Below are 24,927 nucleotides of genomic sequence, written 5' to 3' on the forward strand. Positions count from 1 at the left end.
TTTTTTTTTTTTTTTTTTTTTTTGTTGTTGTCAACTTCTTCAATTCAAACACTTTTAAATAATTAAGTATTTTATTCACCTCCATCTATTTTTCTCGAAATGTCACCACCACATTATAAATTACCATTTCTCAGTTGACAAAAAAAATCATTTCTCTAATATTTACCTATATATAATCTAACAAAACATTGTCATGTGTATTGTGTACATAACAAGCGCAACAATACATACAAAAAACAATGTTGTAGTTGCATTAGCTTGACTATAACCAAAATCAGTTTTCAGTATTATATTTAGTTTAATGTAAAATTATATCACGATCACGACAACGACAATGACCAAATAAATTTTCAATGTAATGTTGTAAACAAAATTGTGATAAAAATAAAAAATCTATTTTTTTTTTTCGGCAAATCAGATTTCCATTAATTTCAAAAAATAATTACAACGACCTTATACAGAATTACTGTAACACAATTTACATACACATTTTACATACATATTTTTACATACACATGTATGTGCCATACATTGAGAAAAATACAGCAGAAGGGAGATTGACGATGCTTTCCAAAGAGTAGCCTTACTCGCTAACCAATCATAAAATCGGTTATTGTCCAACTTCATATTTGATTTCTCTTTGTTACGATAAGCATGCAGCATCTTGTGGCTGAATTTTTTTGTTTTTGCGAACCGTAACGGTAAACCCGATGTGTCCAAACATAACTCCCAAATATAGACATAATGGTACCAACGCTTCCGTACCAAAGTCTTTCTTACATATCTTGACGCTGTAGTTTCCTTCAACATAATCACAAACATCCTCAATATAGTAGTAATCTCCACCGTAATATCCTTTGAGAAAAGCTTCAGGCTAAACTTCAGCAAAACTCCAAAACTCACTAGGGAGGAACATAGTCTTTTATTTAATCCCACATTTCGGCCATTAATATCACCAACAACACCCAAGCATCGAAGGATTTGAATAGTCACAAGTTTTTGACTTTGCAAATGTAATATCACTGCCACGAGAGAAAATTGGGTCGTCCCCATCTCCTGTGCAACTTCGACCAACAACGTAACATGAACATCATCAAATACAGAACAAATTTCTTGTGATCCGATCATGACAAAAGGTTCCCATCTAAACATTGTTGATGCATTCCTCAAATTCCAAATCTGACCAATAATCATATATTGTCGTCTATAATCGATCAAAACCTCCTTGAATTTCCAAATGCCATTAAAACCATAGCCAAATTGATGCAGCCACAAACCCATAACCGAAACTAAAGAATCACCAACATTAACTCCCGGATCCCATATCCTAATTTGTTCTTTTCTAAGGATTCTAAAAGATGGAAGAAACCTTATATCGGTTATGAAACGACTACCATCAATGGGAGATGGAAAGAAACTGACACAATTACTCTTGGGTTGGGGCTTGAATAAGGTCAGAAATATACTCTCACCGAAGGAGAGAAGGAAGACGCGAGTTTGAGTAGAAACCCAACCGCGACAAAGATGAAATGAACCAACGCCAGAGAAATGGCGCCGGCCGGAAAAACTATGACAACCGGTGAGTTTCTTTCTTGAACCGTCGCTTTGGGGTTATCGACTGAGAGAGAGAGAAACCGCTTAGGCAAAATTAGTTTACCTATATTAAATATGTTTACATAAAAAATCTATTTAAATAATTATATTATAAATATTTGATTTCAACAATGTTAACTAGAAAAAAAAGATGGTTGCTACTTTGGTTTAGTGATCTGAAACCATGACACTATTAATTGGTAAAAAAGAGTTTTACCAATTTGAAAATTTATGAAACTAAAATTTCATTGTTTGACAACCTAAGAAATTATGGCTCAACATTTATGAATTTGTTTTGGATTCACTGTTCTCAAAATTTGTAGGACCTTTAAACTAGCAAACTTCATATTATTTTTTCAACCAAAAATTTTATTGTTATTATTTTTTTTTAATTTATCTCAAACCTCATAATCTTTGTTGGAGTATTAAAAAAAAAAAAAAAAGTACATTAGATTTTTAGTAAACAGAAATCGTTTACGGGTTTAAAAATCATTACAAAATCATCCAAAAATCCTCAAAAATATCTATCAAAATTTGTTTCTCATATATGAGCATTATTTTTTTCCTACAAAAGAAATTCACAAATCAAATTCACAACCACACACAGAAACAGATTAAACAAATAAAACTAAAAATTAAAAATTAAAAAAAATTGGCCAACTTTACAGTTGCCGCTGCCAGCCGTTTCCTCCTCTCTTCCTCCTTTTTCACTTTTCAGTTCTCTCTCTCTCTCTCTCTCTCTCTCTCTCTCTCTCTCTCTTTCTCTCACAACCTTTCAAAATCGAAACAGATCCAAAATCAAAAAAATACAATAACCTCAGTTCTCGATTATTCATCAATACTCGATTCTTCTTCTATCGCCGTCGTTTCCAAAGAAAAAAAAAAAAACTCGAAATGGCGACGAACATTGGAATGATGGATAGTGCTTACTTCGTCGGAAGAAACGAGATTCTCACTTGGATTAATGATCGTCTTCACCTCAATCTCTCTCGCGTCGAAGAGGTATATACTTATCTCTCTCTCTCTTGTTGTTGGATTTGTGTGTTGTTTGTATATTTATCTGCTGCATGTGTGGCTTTCTCTTAATTCGTCTATGGTAGTGTAGTGTTGATTTGTTTCGTTTGCTGTGATAATTGTGGATTTAGAGGGTTTTTTTTTTCTGGAATTTGGAAAAGAAAATGCAGATTTGTGTGTTTCAATTGGAGGATGATGGTAGTGAGATTTCGGGTTTAAGTTAGTTGTTTTGAGTCTTATGAGAGTGAGATGATGCTTTAGGCTTCTTTGGCATTGTACAATTTTATTCTTGTTTTGAGTGTTAAAAAGTTGCAATGCCTTATAGATTCACTGTTGTTTGCTGTGATGAGATCTAAAAGAGTCCTACTAGTTTTGTATTGAACTAACTGTTCTTGAATGAAACTTCATGTCACAACTGTTGTCTTTTTAATCTAAGTATAATTTTCTGGGTTTTTGTTTAGGCTGCATCTGGTGCTGTGCAATGTCAGATGCTTGATATGACCTTTCCAGGAGTTGTCCCAATGCACAAGGTGGATATTTACTTTTTATATCTATCAAGCTTAAGGTTTATTTGCTTCTTGGTGGCTTAATATTATCTTACATTTTTCTCTGCAAGGTTAACTTTGATGCAAAGAACGAGTACGACATGATACAAAACTACAAGGTCCTGCAAGATGTGTTCAACAAGCTGAAAATTACAAAGGTAAATCAAATCGAGCATCTCTTTTGCTTTCCTGAAGTACCTGTGTATCTGTGAATGTGTATATTTTTTTACTCACCTTGTTTTTGTCTTACTGAGAAATTACCTCAGCCATTGGAAATTAACAGGCTTGTCAAAGGCCGACCGTTGGATAACTTGGAGTTTCTGCAATGGCTGAAGCGTTTCTGTGATTCCATTAATGGTGGCATTATGAATGAGTATGGGGTTTCAATCTGTCAGATTTTTTTTTTGGATTTGTTACCCTTCCTTTGTTTCCCAAATGATTAAGCTTCTAAAACCGATGGTCTCTTATAGGAACTATAATCCGGTGGAACGAAGATCAAGAGGTGGTAAAGAGAGGAGTGTCAAGGGAGTTAACAAGATTCCAAAGTCCCTGCAAACTAACAATAATCATCCTCCATCCAATTCCAGTTCGGTTGGTCTTACCAAAGCCTCAGGTTTGCCTCTTAAACAGCAGGTTTTACTTTTGAAACAATAACGTATCATTCTAAACATCGTTGGGATCGTATTTTTCAGGGCCCAAGCTAGCAAAAGCAGCTGAAGTGCAGGCTTTGTCAAAGGAGGTACACGATTCTATCGCTCTTAGTACTGTTACAGTACTACTGTATAAGCTTTCTACTTAGTTTCACCTTTCCTCTAATGGATAAAACGTCCATTATATGTCATAGATAACCCTTTTTCATCTTCTACAATACAGCTTGCAGATCTCAAGATCTCTACTGATCTCTTGGAAAAGGAAAGAGACTTTTACTTCTCCAAGCTCCGGGATGTTGAGATACTCTGCCAAACTCCTGAACTAGATGATCTTCCGGTAAGCGTTTCCGTCAAGCCTGTTCCTTTTTTTAAATTTTTTCAGTATGTAATTATGTATCATATATCGATTAGAATCAAGAGGAAAATAAAGAGCTCTTAACAATGAACTCCTCATTGCACAACCAGATTTACCAGCGAGCACATTTAATGCTTCCCGTCATATATACCCCATATTTGTGAAGATCATTATGTTTGAAACTGATTTATGCTTCCTTGGAATGCAGATAGTGGTAGCAGTGAAGAAGATACTGTATGCAACCGATGCAAATGAATCTGTACTAGAAGACGCTCAAGAGTACTTAAACCAGTCCCTAGGAGTTGAAGCTGCAGCTGAAGCTGAAGCTGAAGCTGAAGAGGAAGGAAACGGAGAACAAGAAGAAGAAGAAGAAGAAGAAGAAAAGACTCAAGCCTAAGCTCTGACTAATAACAATCCTAAGTAGAAGAAATTTCTGGATCGAATTGTTCCAGAGTGACGAACAATGGCTGGCCGTGGCCTTCTCTTCAAAGTTTCCTTTGTTAAAAGTCTTAAAAGAGAACTTACTGAAACTTGAAGATGAATGAGCTTCTATTAGAAAGCTTAGTTTGAGAACAATGAGACTTAGTTGTGTATTCAAGAGGCTTTTTCTTGTTTTTAAACATTTACTTTGACTCAAAGTGAGAAGCTTTAAAGTGTCGAACTGAGCATTCTTTTATTTTGTTTCTTTGTTGAATTATTAAGCCATTAAGGTAAAGAAGGTCAAACCAAGACGAATCAGATTTAAGGCTGGTTAGTACAATTGAATTAAAAAAAATCCAAAGTTGAGAGATATACTTTAATCCACGAATAAATGAAATGATCCCACCTATCCGTATTTGTGCGAGTCTATTCAAAACATATGCATGTACCTTCCTAGTCTGACTCTCCCAGGACATCAGTGAGATATTGATTTGCTGAAAGAGGTCTAACTAAGAGAACACTCTACTCTTAGCTACCTTCTTTGCTTCGGCTTCACTCAAATACCGAACTCCGTTCTCGCGTAACCACTTAGCGCCTCTACTCAGACCGTCCTTCACTTGCTTCTCTTCCATCTTCAGAAGCATAAGCCCCTCGCTAAGTTTAGGGAAGAAACCTTCCGGTCTAACGCACCATGCCCTGAAAACCCCATATAGAACCTCCATGTCTTCTTTAAACCTTTCGACTCCATCATTAGAAAACTTCACATTCGCCATCAAGATGCTGTTGAAGAACAACCTGTCTATCTCTGACGCTAGACTCCTCCACATAGCTGTAAAGTCTGCTTTGTTTAGATTTTCTTCTACTATAGACGTTTTCCCTTGCAAGTAGTCCAGAGCCCCAACTAGTGTCCTTGACACCGTCCATTCTTTGTCTTTCTTCTCCTGCCATTGCTTTCTGTTTTTAATGTAGTCTCGAGTTCGTGCATCAAAACCCCTCAAGACCACCACAGACAACTTGTTGATCCACTCAAGTCGGAACTTCTTCAGCTTCTCAAATTCGTCTCCGAAAATACCTTCTGATGGTTCCGTAAAGTTCTCCAGTCCTGGAACTTCCTGTGGATCGTGCTGTCCAGTTCCCATTTCAAGGAAAAAAACATCCTCACTCCATTCTTCTAAGACAGATTCAATATAGTGACCAGCATTTATAGAGTTTGAGACCTTAACTAGATCATTATTCTCGGTTAATGCAGTTAGTCCTTCGGCTTCTTGGCACCTGAGAAGGACGCAATCCAAGAACTTCTGAATTGTTGGTGCCGCTGCCAGTCTCAGGAACCTTGCCCTCAAGTAAATGGCGGGCACTGATTTGGATCGTTCAATAATTGATGACAAGTGCTGCAGAAAGATGCTTGATATAATTGGTGGTCTGTAAACATTGGAAGTGGAGATGAGTTCGTCTTGGACCTTCACAGTCCAATTTCTGTCGTAATCAATCTCTGCCTTGAATTTGACGAGCCTCTCATCTAACTCTATCTCTGCCCATAAATCCAGCCAATCAGGTCTGTCACAGAACACTGAGAGAGACGAAATTCTCAAAAGATTCCCATCTTCTTGAAGGGAAAGAATTCCTGATTGTGATACCAGAGACTGAACTCGCTTATCAAAAGAGATCATCAGGTCAATGAGATGGAGCCATGAAACCTTGGCCTCAGAACGAAGATCAGATTCAGTTGCTTCGCTTAGCTGACCAACATATGTAGGGAATATCTCTTTCACTAAGTACAAAGACAGTGAGATAACCATAGCCGAAACCCACTCTTCTCGGCAACTGTACCCAGCTAATTTTGCTTCATCAACGAGCGGTTGTAACAACTCATCCATAGAATCGACATAGTCCTTTGTGATTTTAAACACAAGTTCAAAAATGAACTCAGGCTTTTCACTCCACTTTGTAAAATGTCGCTGCGATGCAACTGTCAGAGGGTTGACCAGCTCCTCAATAGCCCAGAGTGGCTGGTGGAAAAGAACATTTTCTCCCTTATGGCTCCCAAGCTGCCGTGACTTTCTTTGCAACTGCAACCCCTGCAGGCTGCACAGGGCATGAAAATTTCCACAGTATTGACTTTTAAGGCTCCCTTCCATGGTGAAAAGCGGATTATGGACATCTTCTGACTTCGAAGCTGAAGTTAGCGTAGAAAACTGAGGTGGCCATCCAAGAGACGAAAGCAAGGCTCTATAATCAGAAATTGCTTGAGGTCGCATCATGGCTAAAGCTCTATCTACTCGGTGATCAACAGCAGAAACAAGACGTGCCCACCGAGGATGTCTCCTTGCCACGGAACTCAATATATCTTCAGTAGTTTTAAGCGTTTTGATAGCATGTAGACGCACTTCCTGAAATCAGTAAAAAGTCCAGAACATTTGATCCACACCTACGGTCTAAAGTTTGATACATAATACTCAAGGTAAAAGACAGTGTGCTTACTTCAAAACCACTTGACCGTGATGTTCTCAAGTTTTTATTCATAGAAGACATCACAGCATCCTCAATATCACCCACTAGAGTATCAAGTTTTAGTGCAGTCTCTGAAACATAAAGAACCATCTTGAAACGTTGAACGTAACTAAAAACTAATCTTGATAAATACATCGAAAAAAACACCAAATCACAACCTAAAGCTATTGTTTCTCAGAAACTATCTGACGATTTCACAACACAAAACGCCTTTAACACCAAATGAAAAGCCAACGTACCAACATAAGCCCGCACAGACTCAACTTGTGCTACTTCCTTTGCTAATGAAGGAAGCTCCTCTCCAGCTACATGCTCCGTCGTCGTCTCCTCCTTCTCATTTCCGCCATCTAAATGAATCAAACAGACAACAATTCTCAACATTGCGAAAAATCAACCACCACCAGAGATCAAATATTCATATTTGACTTCAACATTTCACGATCATAATCTGCATTTCGATGTTTCTACAGATGATGAAATCATACGAACCTGACGGGGAACGCGGAACGTAGGTAGAAGAAGAAGAGAGATGAGCCAATTTTGCATTAACCTCGACAAATAGACCACCGACGCGATCTGAAAACGAAGCGTAAGAAGCGAGACCTGACTCTAGCTGGCGATTTAATACGGCCAATCTCTGATCCAATTCGGAAATCTCGGTCTGTAACTCGGAAACCAGACCCGGAGAATGTGAGAGATCTCCGGCGTCTCTGAACCTGTCATCTAGGTAGCTAAATACCGAAGCGGAGAAGCTCGAGACTTGAGGAAGTGGTTTGATCGCGTCCATTCGTGGTTCGTCGTTGGCTTCAATTTCATCAAAGAACAATGAGAAGACGAAGAAAGATACTGAGTCATTGACTCGGAGTGTTAACGAGTTGCGAGTTTTGGTAACACGGATAATGGGCCTTATTTTTAGCCCATTAACGGACTGTTTTAATTTTCAAATAAATTGTTTTATCCACTGGAGATCAGGAAAACAGCCAAAATTAATCTCAATTATTTGCCAAAAGCTTTTTCATACCTAAACTTTAACATCCTGCAAATAACAATTTGAATTGTATTAAAATTCAAATTTGCTACCTAAACTATATAAAATATTGTCAAATTCAACGTTTGTACGAACAATATTAAGTCAGAATTTAACGTTGTTGAGTCAGACGATCCGTGACATCTACGTAGTACTAGGACTTACCAAAACTACGTTGGATGTATTGTGGCAAGAAATAATCAAAAATGAAGTCTCACAACACATCTGAAAACGGACTTCAATACCCCATTCTTTGTCAAACGCTCTGTTTCTTGCCTCAACACACCTAAAAATGACCAAAACGACTTAGTTTTGGTAAGTTCTAGTGTCACGTGGACGCCACAGGTCATCTGATTTAGCACCATTAAACTCTGACTTAACACGATTCGAGCAAATGTTGAAATTGACAATATTTCATATAGTTCATGTAGCAAATTTGAATTTTAATACAGTTGAGGTTGTTATTTAAATAACATCCTGCAGAATGTTAAAGTTTAGGTATAAAAAACGTTCAGTAAATAGTTGAGGTTGATTTTTGACCATTTTCCCTAGGAGATCAAGCCACTTCATATCAAACCTTAAACGTTAAATGCTCTCGTATTGCTCTTGTCAAACTGCTAATATCACGGCCACATCATGTAGAACAATCAATCCATCGACATCTACATGCTGTCAAACGGCAATGACGGGTTTCATCGATACACCGATAGCTCGAGAATACTGAGTTGTCAACGACGTAGAACACGAGTACGTGCGATACAAAAAAGAATAAGGAGAAAGATCGACTCATCCAAGGTGTTAACCGTTGCTTGTTCTGCCTTGCTCACTTTAAACATATTGTCCAATGAAATCGTGTATGTGTTTTTGTCGATATGACGTTTGTCATTAGTTTTAAAGAATCTTCCCATAAGCTGTCTAATGTTTTCTCCAAGAATCCGCAATACGAAAAAAGGTAACTGTTTTTTTCTCTTTTGGAAAACAGAGAATATATATTTTTATTCAAATGTTTTCTATGGAGAATATTCTCTCCACTCAGACTAAAAGGAAAAAATTTATGTAGTCCATATTTGGGAGACTTTATGAAGATTCTCCAGCTAACTGCAAAGAGTTCCCGTACAATTATCATGACATATATCATGCTAACCACTTAATTGTCCACTTTAATTTAATATTATCTAGGGTAACCAAAAACACTTTGTGTTTCTCTTTGAATCTTTAATAAATCAAGAAATTGCAGATGTACAAATGCTACACTTCTTAACTAATATTTTTTGGGTCTAGTTATACATTTATTCAACGGACGACTACCAGCTAAACTGACCACATGATGATTTCAAGTATCGTCTCCCAACCATCTCCATCACACGAATCCTATACCAAACAGTACCTTTTGCAATTTCTTGATGTGATCCAGCCTTTATGTTTTTGGTATCAAAACAACCCTTAACTGACTACATCAACATAGTCTATGGATTTTTTGCTGTCCTGTTACTGTGGGTTCCTATCGCCCCGGTGGACACCAATACATTGACTCTCTTTTAAACGTCACAGTGTCAGATGACCGTGACCACTAACCTGTCCTTTGAAGCTCTCAAGAATATTCTCTCGATGTACCATGATCTCACATGTGCCAATAGGCTTCGAAGCTGTTGGTTCATCGCTCTTTTGGGTTATATGAACTCTTTTTGTCACTTTTTAGCATCGGGGAATGTCTGCTTTGTAATGTTTCAACTTTAGCTCTTGCTTCTTCTCTGTACTTATACTGGTTCTTATATTATTCAATGAAGCAAAGTGTTTTGACAAAAACAAAAAAAAAGTTATGCATTTATTACCTAGTCTCCTTATGTGTAAAGTACATCGATGGAAAACTAAAATGTCATTGCTCCGGCAAGCTTAGGATTAGTATTTGCAATTTTGCATGCATGAGTGTGTCGTACACGCGTACCTGTGTATTAATATGCTTAAACAAATAATGAATCTCGTGTTCTTTTTTTAATTATGAAAGTGTGTAGCCATATGGCAAAATATTTAGCCATTAGGTCTAGTACATATTTTTGTATATATATACATGTCTTATATGATAAATATTTTCGTCTGAATCAAATACAAAATTGCATAGAAGCGAATAATTCAGACAGAAACCATATGGCAAAGAGATCTCCGTAATCTTTCTTGGAATTCTGTTGAACTAAAATCTAATATAAAGTTATATCACTATTTTAAAGACTCCCTCAACTTGGGTTTCTCAAAACTTCCAAAATATTTTTATATGTTACTTTCCTGTTCGTTTAGATATGATTTAACGATGTCGATCAGTTTCTCCCCAGGCCAATTCGATCGACTGATTTAAATGAAAAGGTAGAGTGGTAAAAATAAACTGATTATTATTTGGTTTTTTGCTTTCAGAATTTTATATGTTGTCTAAAAGTTCTAATATAATTGTGTCCAAAAATGAACCAAATAAGTAGATGTATAATTCTAAATGTACAAGATTTTTTGGACTAAATTTTCCTGTGTACAACATCTAATTTGGTTGAATGTAAGAAAAGAAAATACATCTTAAACTTGACAAAATTTTTAAAAGAAACTAGATTTTTTTAATCACAAATTATTTTCTTGGAATGAAAAAGAAAGCAACAATATTTCAGAGTTAATTCATAGTGTGAGAAGATGAAGTAGAGTTCAGAATTCTTGAGGGCATATACAGTACATTAAACAATAATAATGTGATTCTTGAAATATATTTAAAAAATAGTCAAAATTAGGAAAAAATAATAATATAAAAACCAAATTAACAGAGTACATCGTGATTCTTCGCTGTATATTCCGAGAAAATCATGTGCTCCGAGATCCAAGCTGACCATGCAATAGTACCCACATATTAGTTAATTAATCACAAATATTCTTTATTTGGAAGTATACAATAGTTATTTTTAATCCTCGGATTGTTAAAAACTTAAGATTATTATTAACCAAATATTCAAATATTTGAAAGTACTCATTTTACCATATTTAACACCACAAGTTGCAAGGAAAATAATAATAATACCACAAGTTGTAAGATGTGCTTGCTTTGACCTGTCAAAAGAGGAGTTGTCTGTTTATTTTCTAAATTTATGTGTACTAATATATTAAATTTAAATTAATTATTACCCAAACAATTTAACATATTTTATCGGTTAATGATACGCTGATAATTTTATGACTTAATGAGTCCATGTGGTTTTTTTTTGTTTCTCATTTGATGTGAAGATTCATAATACTGAATTTAAAATTACTAACAATTGGAAAAGGTATATTGTCGTGTATATTTATGGTTAATCGATCTACGAACGTAACTCCGCCTACTCGTTAGTTGTTCATGGAGCAAAAACTTTCGGAAAAACACAAAATTATCGACAATGAATAATGATGGAGTACTAGCTATCACCATTTTTCTTAATAGCAGTTTTCTATTATTTGACCAATCGACTGTTTTGATGATATAATACTATTGCAGATTATGATGAATGATCTTTTGTAATTTTTGTGGTGGCAAATCCATGTCTTAGAACTCGAAAATAAGTTATCTACCATTATAAAAGAAAAAAAAATATTCTTTTGACAAGAATTTTTTTTTAAGACTCATAAGATCAATATATATATATATTAACAATTTAATTGGGACCTAAATTTTACATTTTATTTTAAATTATACGTGCAAATTTTACCGAATATATGATGCTTTTCTGTTTCAATTGTCAAAAGTTACAGCTAATAGTTGAAGAGTTTTGTAGTTACAGGAAGTCCAGTCCTGTAAATCAGATTCTAGTTTTCTATTTTTCTAAATTATCTTAGTAATGGTTTTTCTCTTTAGTTTTACACAGGTTATTTTATTTTGTTGATATCTACGTATGTTTTTTTTTGTAATATTCATCATATGTTCTAATCAGTGATATATAACTCAATTATTAGTGATTTTGAATACATCTTAATACTATATTTTTTTTTCTTAAAATTTATTGAACTAATGCTTCTCCAATCAAGTCTGGTGCACCGAGACGCATCGCCTCCATTTCAATTTTCTTCAAGTCGAGGCCAGGGAAGATCATTTTCATTATCCTCCCTTTTAAAGAGAAAAATCTTATCGCACTTAATTACCTCTTCTCAAGAAGGTACACTTTCTTCAATTTCTATGTCGAATATGTTTTCAAAGTCACATGCTAAAGACACAAACTTCACTGACTAATTAATCTTATGTCAATTGAAGAAAACGATTCAAAGATTACATGCTTTTATCACGGGTTTACGCATGTTAGGTTGTTTCGACAACTCTCCAAACGATTTATCAAGCTTAGTGAAGTTTGTGTCCTTACCTTTCGCTTGTTGTAAGAGCATCTGCAGCGGCGTATTAATCGACCGTCCTTCATAATAAAACGATTTAATTTAAATCGAAATGTGATATTTATAGAAGGAACGTTTTTTCGTAGGGGACTTTGTTTACTCCGTCCGTCGTTACACGTGGCAGGCTGTGAGAGCATTTTGTTTTTTGGGTAGGGGATACGAAAAAATCAAAGGATCAATATCATTTTTTTTTTCTACGACTCTCTCTCTCTTCTCTCTATCTCTCTCGACGGCGACTCGTTTTGCCGGCGAAACGAACCGTTAATTTCGTCAGACGAATCCATCCGCGGTATCATCTAGAAGATTATCCCCCGGTTTCGAAGTGAAAGGAGGTAAGTTTTCCAACACCGTTAGCGAATTTAGGGTTTGATATATTCTTTCTGGGATTCGAACTTCTTTCTCGATTTAGGGTTTTCGACATAGTCTGTGATTTGTTATTAGAGTTCGAATTAGGGTTCTGGGTTTCGATTTTTTATCCTGATCTCGATTTAGGGTTCTGTGATTAGTTTAGGGTTTTGGATTTAATTTTGATGTATTTTCAATTTTTTCTCTGATTCGGTAGGTCTGGTCTTCGATTGTTTAGTATATGGTTCGATTGTTGTCGATAATAGTTTACGCTGGATGAGTGAATGAGTAGGAAGCTTTGTTATTTTGTCAATGCACCCGGAAGCTTTTGTCTCTAAGATTGTTGTTATTTTGTTTGGATTTTGTTGATTCTTTTAAGTAAAACTGACTATACCTTGCATATTGTTTGGTGGTCATGAGTTTCCTCAGGGTCACTTGAAGACAGCAACACAACACGGGAAATCACAGAAGCAGTTGAGAATCATTGAGTCAGAGGTAAATACTTTGGTTGTTTTGGTTGTTTAATAGTCGAGAATGCTTTATTTCTATTAATGCTTTGGTTGTTTAATAGTCGAGAATGCTTTGTATTTGTCTCGGTAAAAAAATTTATATGATAGGTTTTACTATATAAGTTTGATCACAATTAAATTTGTCTTGATCATAAATTGCTTTGGTTGGTGTAGAGTTTTGCTCATTCATTGCTTTGCGTGTAATAGTGATCTATTTAAAATCGTAATTTAGTTGTGATCAAAACTTATATAGTTGTGATCAAACCGTATAATTTAGTTGTGATTAAACTTATATAGTAAAACCGTAAATATTTTGTACTATGCTTTGTAGCTGTGTAGTTCTGTAGTTGTGTAAGCTGTGTAATGTCTTAAATTGTGATTAGATTTAGGTAGTTGAGAGATAGGTCATTATGAATGGTACTATTTTTACTTATTTATTTAAAGGACACCAATGCTCATACCAAATTTAAAAAATTCTCAAAATAAGATTAAAATAATTGAAGGACCAAATATTGAAGGACACCGATGCAAATGCTCTAATGTTTACTATTCAGATTTGTCAGTTTATAGCTTTCTACTTTGTAATTGTTTAGATTATTGAATAAATGAAAAAACTTGTTGGACAAAATGCATCTTAGTAGTTATACATGTAAAAGTTCAGTGTAATTTGTGTTATCTAAAGATTCTAAACTTTAAAGTTTTTATCTAACCGAATTGTATTGATACTTAATTCATTCGTCTATTAGAACAAAAGTTAAAGAGAATGTTTCTACTCGAGACGTGTTTTTTTATATATAGAAATTTGAGGATTTACATTTTCTTTTACTGAATTAAATAATATTATTAAGAGTTATTTATCTCTCACATTTTCCTTAATTATGGAAAGAAAAAAACGAAAGATTTTGGAGCACATAGAATGAGTATTATTATTTGATGGAAAGACAAATATATTATGTTGGGAAGAGAGATGGGGTACCATAACCATATGATTTAATTTGATTACGTATCCTCAGACAAACATTTGAATTTGTATTACTAATCTCTATTAACATTTTTTAAGTACATTTTGGTTTATGCCCTTCAAGTTTATCTTATTTAATTTGTTTTTTCAACATTAACCCCTACAGATTTTCCTAAAATAACATTTCTACTTAATTAACCCCTACAGATTTTCTTAAAATAACATTTCTACTTAATTAACCCTACAGATTTTCCTAAAATAACATTTCTACTTAACTCAATTAATGGAACTATATTAATTGATCAAATTTATTTACGCTTATTGTCATACCCAGCATATATGACACTATCATTTAAGAGATCAAGATTAAATGCTCAAAACTTATTTTAATACATCTTTATGATAGTTGAATGTAAATCAAGGGACTTTGACAAACAAAATATTACATCTATATTAACATTTTGAAGTACATTTTGGTTTACGCCCTTTAAGTTTTGCTTATTTAATTTGTTTTATTTACAACATAACCCCTGACGATTTTCCTAAAATAACATTTCGTAGAAACTCAATTAATGGAACTATTTAAATTGACCTAATTTGATACGTTTATTGCCATAAATAGCTTGACAATATCTATACATTTCGATTTTTCCAAAAACAACTCTACGCATTAAATTTTAATCCCATAAAAAACTCCAAACCTGTTTTAATAGATTTTTAGAGACTGTATGATCTCTTAAATTTAAATGACATAGCCGAATTTGAGTAACAAATGATTACAATCGCAATAATTATTATAACGTTAATAAAGTTCATAAAAACGAGAACCCAACTTTATAAACTCAATTATCGGGTATATTTAACTTTAGCATCAAGAAATACATTTAATATAGTATATATCGCGTTAAGAAACTAAATATTATTATGCGATAATGTTATCAACTCAAATAGGAAAACACTAAAATCTCTCTTTTATTGCTACGGATTGTAAACTCCTTGCTCATCAAGCATTTTCCATGTATAAATATTAACTTCACAAACGAAACACAATGCCCACAACCAAAACCACTAATATGACGGTTTTGAAACACGGGTTAAACCACTAATATGACGGTTTGTTGTTATATGGCAGGACATGTTATTAACATGACGGTTTGAATTAACATTAGTATAAATATAAAATATTATTAATTCAGTTTTGAAACACGGGTTAAATCTTCATATAATTATTTAGTCAATACCACTAATATAAGAATATTAGACATATTAAATCAGGGTAATTTAACTAAAATTTTGTAAAACAATTAAATCATTGGTAAAATTGTGACTTAACCCGACAATAGCTTATAAATTACATATTTATGTATTTATTTCCCCTATTATTTTTTTAATAATTGACAATCCAAACAAAATTATTATTTAGCTAAACAAAACAAACTAAATAGAAAAAACAAATAAAAATTAAAATGTTATTACTTTTTTTTAAATTGTCCCGCGGTGTACCGCGGGTTAAAATCTAGTAATCTATCTATAAATTGAACATTTGATTGATTATTCCAAATTTTCAATTAATCAACTGATTGATGGACATGATATTAAAATAAGAAGGAAAGAAAGACCAAGAACAAACTAAGGAACACCCAAAATAGATAATAGAAAATGATTATATATGTTAACTGAAATATACAATCTCATCACTATAAAACTAAAACCAAAATGATTATATGTATGTTAATTTGTCTGTACATGCTCACAATAATTAGTATATGTACTTGATCAAGTATGCAACCATATAAATATTGATGGGTTATTTATTATAGAAGGTAAGTCACTCTAATTAGTTGATTATACGCAAGTTATCTATTTCATGATATTCATTAGATGTAAAAAACACTTTTAACCAAATAGGTCTTGGGTAACTCGACATTAGTGTGAATTAGTCATCTAATTGTATTGATACAAATTATATATAATTTATAGTTCTTAAAAAATTATCATTTGTGTTCTAATATGTTTTTGTGATAATATCATCGATATGTCACTATCAGTGTTTAAATCCGACAAAATCCATTTTGTTAACAACTATGCATGTATGAGAGATAGAATACTGTACCAAGTTTTTTTATCCTCACAAATTCCAGAAATTATGCAAGTTTGCCGATAAGTATCATTCAGTACCATGCATATTTCCGAAATGTTAGTAAACCTCCTACGATATATGGATGACTCAACTCTTGTTATCTGAATTTTGGTCACTAGTAAAACTAATGTTTAAGAAAGCGCTAAGTGTTAACTGGACGGTGACCTAACACCTAACGCCTAAAATGCTTAATTGAAACATAAACAATTTTAGGCAGTTTAAGTGTTTTTCATATATAACATTATATATATGTGATATTATAGATAAAATTCATGTAGTTATAAACAAAAAATAAGAAAAAAATAATTTATTTTATTTATATCAATACTATATAAAAGCTTATAATTATATATATGGATGTAAAGCTTTAAAATTTAAATATATGTAATTAAAAATATAGTAAAACAAAATTTATGTGATTTTATGCAGGGGTCTAAACGGTTGTTTAGGTGTCGACTGAGAACCTAGCACCTAGGCTACCATCTAGACTGCTTTTTATATGAAAAACTTGTAATTTTACTAAAGATAATTTGATTAATTAGGGTTTTTTTACAGTGCGGCGGCGTAGTCATTCTGTTTACTCTTAAACAAACACTAAATCTTGGAGACCTTCGTTCAAGGCCTATATTCAAGTTGAGAAAGAGAATAATATTACTAAACCCAAATAGAGAATCACAATATAGTTTTAATCTATACCGAATAATTTAACTACACTAGCTTGAAGCTTGAAGGTAATTAATTACCATTAATTTAATGTTTAGGAAACAGGATACAAGAAACTTGTACTAATTTTTTAATATTTAAATGATTCCATGGAGCCAAAATATGGATGTAAAAATCTTCTATATAAACACAAGTTGAAACCATTCATGTTTATTCTATGCAGTTGCAGTCCCCTCCACTTCTATAAATACTCTTCCTTCATCTTTCTCTTGCTAGCTCTCACTCTTATATTATAAAATAACAACATACAAAAGACTTACTTACACTCACAAGTTTAGAAACCTTACGATCTACAAAATCTCTAGCTAGCTAGCTATATACTTTACCATTATCATATTACATAATGTCTAACCGAAAATCACGGTCAAGATCACAAACCGGAGCTCCCATGATCACTGAAGAACAAATCAACGATCTTGTCCTTCAGCTTCATCGTCTTCTCCCCGAACTTGGTAACAACAGACGCTCTGGAAAGGTACATTATTGATCTAATCAAAATTCTTCATTTCAATGTTTTTGTTTTTTCATTACTTGTATGATTATTTTTCCTCCATCGATCAAACTAAAACTAACACTAATTCCTTACTTCTATCTAATTTTGCTACCAAACTAGCTTAACACTAAAAGTCTTAAGAGTTTCAATTGTATTAAGAATCAGACAAGAAAAGCGAATATACAACTTTTGAACTAGCAAATTGATATATATATATAAAATAAAACCACACATATATTAATTCTAAAATATCGTGATGACTTCTAATTAATTTACTTTTAAGCTTCTATACATTGAATCATAATTTGAATGTGATACAGTACTTAATTTGTGAGAAGTACTGAGTTTTTTTTTTCAAAAACAAATAGAAAATAAATAGATTCACAATTTCTTGTAAATTTTATTAGATCCTTATTCTTCTTATCAATATGATAACACATTTTGGTCACATGTCAGGTTTCAGCATCGAGGGTATTACAAGAGACATGCAGTTACATAAGGAACTTGAGCAAAGAAGTGGATGATCTTAGTGAAAGATTGTCTCAACTTTTGGAATCAACTGATTCAGCTCAAGCTGCACTCATCCGAAGTTTGCTTATGCAGTAGAATTAGTGCAATACACATTAATGTTTTTGTTTTATATAACTTTTCCCTTTTAAATTTTTTTCTCAGTTTTTATCAATTCCTCTTCTTAATGTATTTAAAATGTTGATCATTCTAGCGCTTGTGTTCTCTGTTATGTAATGTTTTTATTTTATTTTATTTAGGGTTTTGTTTTGTCAGTTGTTGAAAGAAACAAGTGGTTTGGATTTACGTTCACATTATTTAAAGGCAACGCAAGTTTGTCGGAATTGTCCTTTTGTGAATAAAATAATTAGAGACTATCGACAAAATATATATATATATATACTAATTCTATAGACTATAGCTAACAAGTAACTACAGTAAAAAGCTCATGTTTACTGGTTTAACCAGGGGCGGATCTAGAGAGTGAATGGGTAAGGCACATGCCCTATACTCACTTTTAAAAATTATTCAGTTCATTAGATTACTATGATGTCTCTTAGTTCATTTGGTTGTAAATGCCTTACACTACACTTTGGTGAATGGGTTCGATTCCCCTTATCTGCAGTATTTTTTTTCAATTTTTCCTTCTTAAAGCAGTTTTTAATTTCATTTTCATGTCATTTATTACCGGAAAAAAAAATTTCATTACCTAACTATGATTAGTGACCTAAACAATTTTCCCCCCTAGATCCGCCACTGGGTTTAACAATGGATATATATATATATATATATATATATTAATAGACTTAATGTTTAGTGGCTTAAAGAAAGGAAAAAGCTAATTAATAAAGATTTAAAATAAACTGGAAAGTTGATAAATAAAAAAGCCGACTAATATAAATTGTATTTTTAAGGATAAATGAGGAGTCAATAATGTACTCTATATATATATATATATAATCTATTAATTAAAAGTTAAAACAGTTTAGCTATGAAATTTTGGGTTACGTAGAGGACAGATCCTTGCAAGTATTTTTCTTTTATAGCCTAAGGTAAAAATTTTGATTCGAAAAAAAAAAATTAAACCAAGTAGGAAGCTATATATGTACCAGTCGGCAGTCGAATTCTTGAAATAAATAATCTATATTTTGTATAGTCGTGCAGTCGTGCTTCCAAAGCAAAGTATAGGAACCCATATTTTTACTAAATTTAATTTTGATATGGACCTATGGTATATATAAAGGAGTTCCCTATATAAAGTTAGAAAAAATAATAGCGTCGGCAAAACAAAATAAGAAGAAATAAATCTGATGAATAAGAAGAATAGAACAGCGCAAAAAAGAAGAAGAAAAAAGTAGAACTAAAGTGTTGATCTTTCCACGTACGTACATTATCCAAAAAGATTTAAACCTAACACTAATAAAATTTAAATAGTTTTTAGAGATTTAAATGTACATACAATTTGAGAGCCATTTATACTACCTTAAGAAAAAATGGAGAGAAAATGGAGAGCCATTTCATTTAGAGGGCTAAAACAAAATGTTAATAAATTTTAGGTACGTCTCTGACTACGCCTAATATGAATATATGACTGTCAACATATTATGAAAAAGCCTGACGACCAAATCGAAACCAAATGACAAAAACCCATCCATTTTAATTGGGCTACTTGCAAATGAAAGACATATCAATCTGTAAAAACCTTGATATATGGGGCTTTGGGAATTGGTTAGGTTATTGGCATTGTACCAATTTGCAAATTCAGCACATTTTACTAGCAAAAACATTTATTAAATTTTGAATGTCTGTCTAAGAAGAACATTGTATTGTATGTTGCATGTTACCTCTCTCGATTGGGTTAACTTGTTAGACAACATTTTTTACTACTGCAATCGAAGTTGATCGTTAGACCCTCAAATGTTCTGTAAATAAATGAACCATTTAACGGGATGAATAATTGCAGTAGTGAATATGATACACACTTTTCATACTTAGATATATATACTACTACTAATTAGATATATGAAAATAGTGTAAAAAAAGAGTGGGATGTTATCATTCGTTGGCCGCTACTTAATATTTGTCTTTTGGGTCAATGAGTTCACTTCATCAGAATTTAAAATTTCGGCTTAATGTATGAAAGAATTTTTTCCAAAGGGATAAAATTTGCTGAGCTGAGCCCCACGGTTTCCATTTCTGGTAAGTGGTAACAATATAAAATAAAATAAAAAATAAAACCCACTCGAACGGTTTGGTCAAGGGGGTAATTGGTCATTCCAGGTACACCAATCCGCGGTCCGCCTGACTATTGCAAGTGCAGTTTGGTCTCATGATTGGTACGTATGTTAAAAGTTAAAACTAGTTGCACTTGCACTTTCCCAAAACAGGTAGCGCCGCACGCAGAGATGAACCCCAACTACACTGTCTTCGCCCCTTCGGGATTTTTTTTTTCTTTTTCTCTTCGGGATTCTTACTTTATATTAATTGTGAGAATAAAGTAAGGACTCAAGAAATACTCTGTTTCTTTATTATACTTTCAAGATAGTTTTTACACAAAGAGGACAATGTCTTATATAGACAACAAAGAGAACAATCTAGAATTGATGAGTCACTGTGACAGCTCTCATTATAGCTGTGATCAGCTAGTCATCATCTTTATCTTGCAGTGAGCTAAAACGGTTGTGTAGCAGAGGCATTGCAGGTACAGCTTTTGGCATGACTTGAGAGTGTTGACCTTGACCAGCTTTCTTTATTGGGCTTCTTCCTTGTTGGATCATTTTGTGGCTCAGCTCACAAGTATCACTTATATTCTCCCTCAAACTTGGTGTTGGTGTTCCACCCACCACAAGTTTGTGTCGCAGACTCTCAAACTCACGCCTGGGAAGAGATTTTGTAAAGATATCTGCAAGTTAAAACTGAGCTGGGATGTGTTGTGTCTCAATGTGTCCCAATGCTACTTGCTCCCGAATGTAGTGGAAATCAGTGTCAAAATGCTTTGAACGTTTGTGAAGAGCAGGGTTTGTACTGAGATATACTGCAGAGAGATTATCACATTGGAGCAAGGTTGGAAACTGTTGGGATATCCTGAGATCACGAAGTAGGAATGATAGCCAGGTTATTTCGTGAGCCGTATCAGTTAGAGCCCTGTACTCTGCTTCAGTAGACGAGTGTGAGACCGTTTCTTGTCTTCTAGCCGACCAGCTGATCAGGTTTGGACCAAGAAGAATGCAGAACCCTGATGTGGACCGACGAGTTTTTTTGCAACCAGAGTGATCACTATCACAAAACGCTGAAAGAGACAGATTAGAGCTCTTCTTTATGGACAACCCCATTTGTAATGTACCTTTGATGTATCGCAATATACGTTTGAGCAGACCAAAGTCAGAGATTGTAGGTTCATGCATTCGTTGACACACAAAATTGACTGCAAACTGAATGTCAGGCCTCATGATTGTGAGATATTGAAGCTTTCCCGCAAGACTCCGAAAGTAAGTGGGTTCAGAGAAGAGTTCAGTATTCATCTTGTCAAGATTTTGTGGCAGTGGTGTTGGCATGGGATTACAGTCGGACATACCAGCCTGATAGAGAATGTCTTTTGCATAAGCTGTTTGATGAAGAAAGAATCCATCCTTGCATTTTTGGATTTCAACACCAAGGAAGTAGCTGGGAGCTCCAAGATCTTTCATAGAAAACCTTTTATTCAGAGATTCTAGCAGAGTGTCAACTAAACTCTTATCACTTCTAGTAAGAAGCATGTCATCAACGTATAAGAGCAGAACCAGGGACTTACCATTTCTGTGATAAGTGAACAGATGGATCAGATTTGCAGCAAGTGAACCCAAATTCAATCAAATATTTGCTGAAAGTGTCAAACCAAGCTCGTGGAGCTTGTTTTAGGCCGTATAGAGCTTTTGTGAGTCGACAAACATGGGAAGGTCTCTCTTTATCAACGAAGCCAGGAGGTTGAAGCATGAATACAGGTTCTTGCAATTCTCCATGAAGAAAAGCATTAGAAACATCAAGCTGTTTGATGTCCCAATCCTTAGCAACTACAACATCAAGCACCATACGAATTGTTGCTGTTCTTACAACTGGACTGAAGGTCTCCAGATAGTCCAAACCTTCCTCCTGATCAAAGCCCTTTGCAACGAGACGAGCTTTTAGCTTGTCCACCGAACCATCATGTCTAAGCTTGGTTTTGAAGACCCATTTGCACCCCAGAATGTTCATATCCTCCGTAGGCTCAGTCAAATCCCTAGTGTGAAGCATATGTATTGTTTTGATTTCGTCATGGGCTGCATCATTCCATCCAGGATGTGCTAGAGCTTCTGTAATGTTTTTTGGTTCTCGAGGAACAAATCTTGATGTAAGAAGGACATATCTTGGATTCGGTTTATGAATTCCTGCTTTCCCTCGAGTTGTCATAGGATGAGCATTAATTTCTTGTGGCTCATCTTCTTGATTGTCAAGATTTTCTTCTTCTTGGTTTTCAATATTTTCTTCTTCAAGAGTTGAACTGTCAGTGTCTTCCCCTGTTGATTCTTCTTCACTCTGCATATTATCTGTCTTATCAACATTCGTGATTGTATTTTCAGATTCTGAACCTGTTGTTGTTGTGACTCCACGTGATGGGTGGACCAAAGACTGAATCGGAGCTATGTCAGGTGATGTAGTTGGTGATGCTGCTTGAAGTAAAGGAGTTTGGTATGTTGGAATCAGGTGTTTGTATTGTTGTTGAAAGGGGAAGCAGTTTTCATCAAAAATAACATGCCTCGAGATGTAAACTCTACCTGTTGGAGGGTATGAGCATTGATATCCCTTATACTGAGTATGGTAGCCCAGAAAGACACACTGCAGTGACCTCGGATCAAATTTATGAGTAGCCATAGGTCTAAGACACGGATAGCAGGCTGAACCGAAGACTCTCAACATGGAATAGTTAGGTTTCTCATTGAATAGAACCTCAAACGGACTGCAGTTGTTCAATATTGACGAGGGTAGAAGGTTGGTGATGAAGCTGGCTGTGAAAAAAGCCTCAACCCAGTGATGTAGAGGAGTGTGGCTATGAAACAACATAGTTAGTCCTAGCTCAACTATATGTCTATGTTTTCTCTCAGCAATTCCATTCTGCTGGGGAGTGTAAGGACATGAGATTCTATGAATTATCCCATTCTCTGAGAGAAACTGTTTGAGAGCATTGCTTGTAAACTCTCCTCCTCCATCACTCTGAAACGTTTTTATCTTAGTCTTGAATTGGTTTTCAACCATTGATTTAAAGACCTTGAATATAGAGATAAATTCAGATTTTGCTTTCATAGGATAGAACCAGGTGAACCTTGAGTATTCATCCACAAAAACTGCATAATATTTAAACCCTTGTCGAGATACAACTAGAGAGGGTCCCCACAGATCACAATGAACTCGATCTAGGGGACAAAACACTCTTGAATCTGAATCAAAAAACTGTAATCTACTATTCTTCCCCATCTGGCAAGGTTCACAAATGGAGGTTGTTCTGCTCTTATTGATGCTAACTTCCTTGCTGGTCTTGAGATGTTGGAGAACCTGAGAATTTGCATGTCCAAGCCTATGGTGCCAAGTATCTTCTGAGGCTGTACACTGTCGATTTGAAAATAAAGCTACAAATTCTTGATTCTCCAAAGTGTATAACCCTTTATTTCGTGGACCCTTTGCTACCACCTTCTGAGTTGGTATGTCAACAATACAAACTTTATTAGAATCAAACCAAACTGCACACGGCAAGTCATCACACAGTTTAGATACAGAAATGAGTGATTTTTGCATATCTGGGCATACCAAAACGTCTTTTAGCGAGATTTTACCTGCAATGGTAGCGGATCCAACATGAGTGATAGGTATGAAGGTGCCATCTCCAACCTGAACTGTGTCATTCCCAGTGTAAGTCGCAGCAGACTGCAGATTATTGGTCGAGGAAGTGACATGAGCCGTGGCTCCAGAATCAGTGACCCAGTCACTTCCATCAGAGATTTGCAGAGAAGAAAACACTTGAGCAACATCAGGTCTTTGATAATTATGATCAAATCGATTCCAGCAATCAGACGCGAGATGTCCTGTTTTACCACAAATCTGACATATGGGACGTTCACCAGAAGACTGCGGAGCTGTTTGATACTGTGAGAACCCTCTGCCACGAGAAGAGTAACCTCCACGTCCTCTGTTTTGGCCTGAAGATCGACCTCTGCCACGATAACCTCCCCTCGACTGATTTCCATAGCCATTTTGTTGAACATGAAACGCAAGATGTGGGGTAACAGCCTCTGGAACCGTGTAAGACTAAAGCTTGTTGTCAAAGCTCTCAACTTCTGAAACCACATCACCGAAGCTTGGCGGAGAGGCCTTGCTCAAGGAGCTTTGAACGACAGTGGCAATCGGATCATAATCACGCCCCAAACCATTTAAGAACCCAAAAATCTTTAAGGATTCATCTATTGGCTTGCCAATAGAACTCAAGGCATCACAAATAGCTATAAACTCTCGACAATACGCAGCGAAAGACATGTCTTTTTTCTCTAGAACCCATAGACTACGGCGAAGAGCAAATTCCCTAGCAATGCTACTCTTATTGAAGTTCTCAGCTAAAGAAATCCAGACGTCTCTAGAGGTAGTGAGATTATGAACGTACCCGAGGACTTCTTCAGACAGAGTGCCAAAAAGCCACGATCTGTGATATGTCTATATTTTGTCTCTCCTTAGCTTATTTTTATCATGC

At 34.7% G+C, this 24,927-nt stretch overlaps 3 protein-coding genes and 1 long non-coding RNA gene across 4 annotated transcripts; 3 read left to right on the forward strand and 1 right to left on the reverse strand.

The window, feature by feature from the left end:
• Positions 2,296-4,812, forward strand: LOC104711233 (microtubule-associated protein RP/EB family member 1A). Its single transcript, XM_010427914.2, has 8 exons — positions 2,296-2,595; positions 3,069-3,137; positions 3,224-3,310; positions 3,419-3,525; positions 3,623-3,765; positions 3,845-3,891; positions 4,026-4,139; positions 4,366-4,812. The coding sequence occupies exons 1-8, from the start codon at positions 2,488-2,490 to the stop codon at positions 4,552-4,554; spliced, it is 864 nt and encodes a 287-aa protein (XP_010426216.1). The 5' UTR covers positions 2,296-2,487; the 3' UTR covers positions 4,555-4,812.
• Positions 4,871-7,927, reverse strand: LOC104711234 (RINT1-like protein MAG2). Its single transcript, XM_010427915.2, has 4 exons — positions 7,578-7,927; positions 7,328-7,435; positions 7,059-7,159; positions 4,871-6,967 (listed from the first exon to the last, which is right to left on the reverse strand). The coding sequence occupies exons 1-4, from the start codon at positions 7,873-7,875 to the stop codon at positions 5,087-5,089; spliced, it is 2,388 nt and encodes a 795-aa protein (XP_010426217.1). The 5' UTR covers positions 7,876-7,927; the 3' UTR covers positions 4,871-5,086.
• On the forward strand, positions 12,702-13,673 carry LOC109126582. Its single transcript, XR_002033470.1, has 2 exons — positions 12,702-12,830; positions 13,273-13,673. It is a non-coding gene; the product is annotated as an uncharacterized LOC109126582 (long non-coding RNA).
• Positions 17,356-18,423, forward strand: LOC104711235 (transcription factor PRE4). The gene is made up of 2 exons (XM_010427916.2): positions 17,356-17,651; positions 18,126-18,423. The coding sequence occupies exons 1-2, from the start codon at positions 17,520-17,522 to the stop codon at positions 18,273-18,275; spliced, it is 282 nt and encodes a 93-aa protein (XP_010426218.1). The 5' UTR covers positions 17,356-17,519; the 3' UTR covers positions 18,276-18,423.

The sequence above is a fragment of the Camelina sativa genome, chromosome 9 (assembly GCF_000633955.1).
Source record: "Camelina sativa cultivar DH55 chromosome 9, Cs, whole genome shotgun sequence".
NCBI classification, from domain to species: Eukaryota; Viridiplantae; Streptophyta; class Magnoliopsida; order Brassicales; family Brassicaceae; genus Camelina; species Camelina sativa.

Bases quoted from the DNA above. Each gene is read 5' to 3' on its own strand.
- LOC104711233 (XM_010427914.2), top strand. From the start codon at position 2,488: ATGGCGACGAACATTGGAATGATGGATAGTGCTTACTTCGTCGGAAGA. The intron at 3,526-3,622 runs GTATGGGGTTTC...GGTCTCTTATAG, and splicing joins AATGGTGGCATTATGAATGA to GAACTATAATCCGGTGGAAC. The intron at 3,892-4,025 runs GTACACGATTCT...TCTACAATACAG, and splicing joins TGCAGGCTTTGTCAAAGGAG to CTTGCAGATCTCAAGATCTC.
- LOC104711234 (XM_010427915.2), bottom strand. From the start codon at position 7,875: ATGGACGCGATCAAACCACTTCCTCAAGTCTCGAGCTTCTCCGCTTCG. The intron at 7,436-7,577 runs GTTCGTATGATT...TGATTCATTTAG, and splicing joins CGTTCCGCGTTCCCCGTCAG to ATGGCGGAAATGAGAAGGAG. The intron at 6,968-7,058 runs GTAAGCACACTG...TACTGATTTCAG, and splicing joins CACGGTCAAGTGGTTTTGAA to GAAGTGCGTCTACATGCTAT.
- LOC104711235 (XM_010427916.2), top strand. From the start codon at position 17,520: ATGTCTAACCGAAAATCACGGTCAAGATCACAAACCGGAGCTCCCATG. The intron at 17,652-18,125 runs GTACATTATTGA...GTCACATGTCAG, and splicing joins ACAACAGACGCTCTGGAAAG to GTTTCAGCATCGAGGGTATT.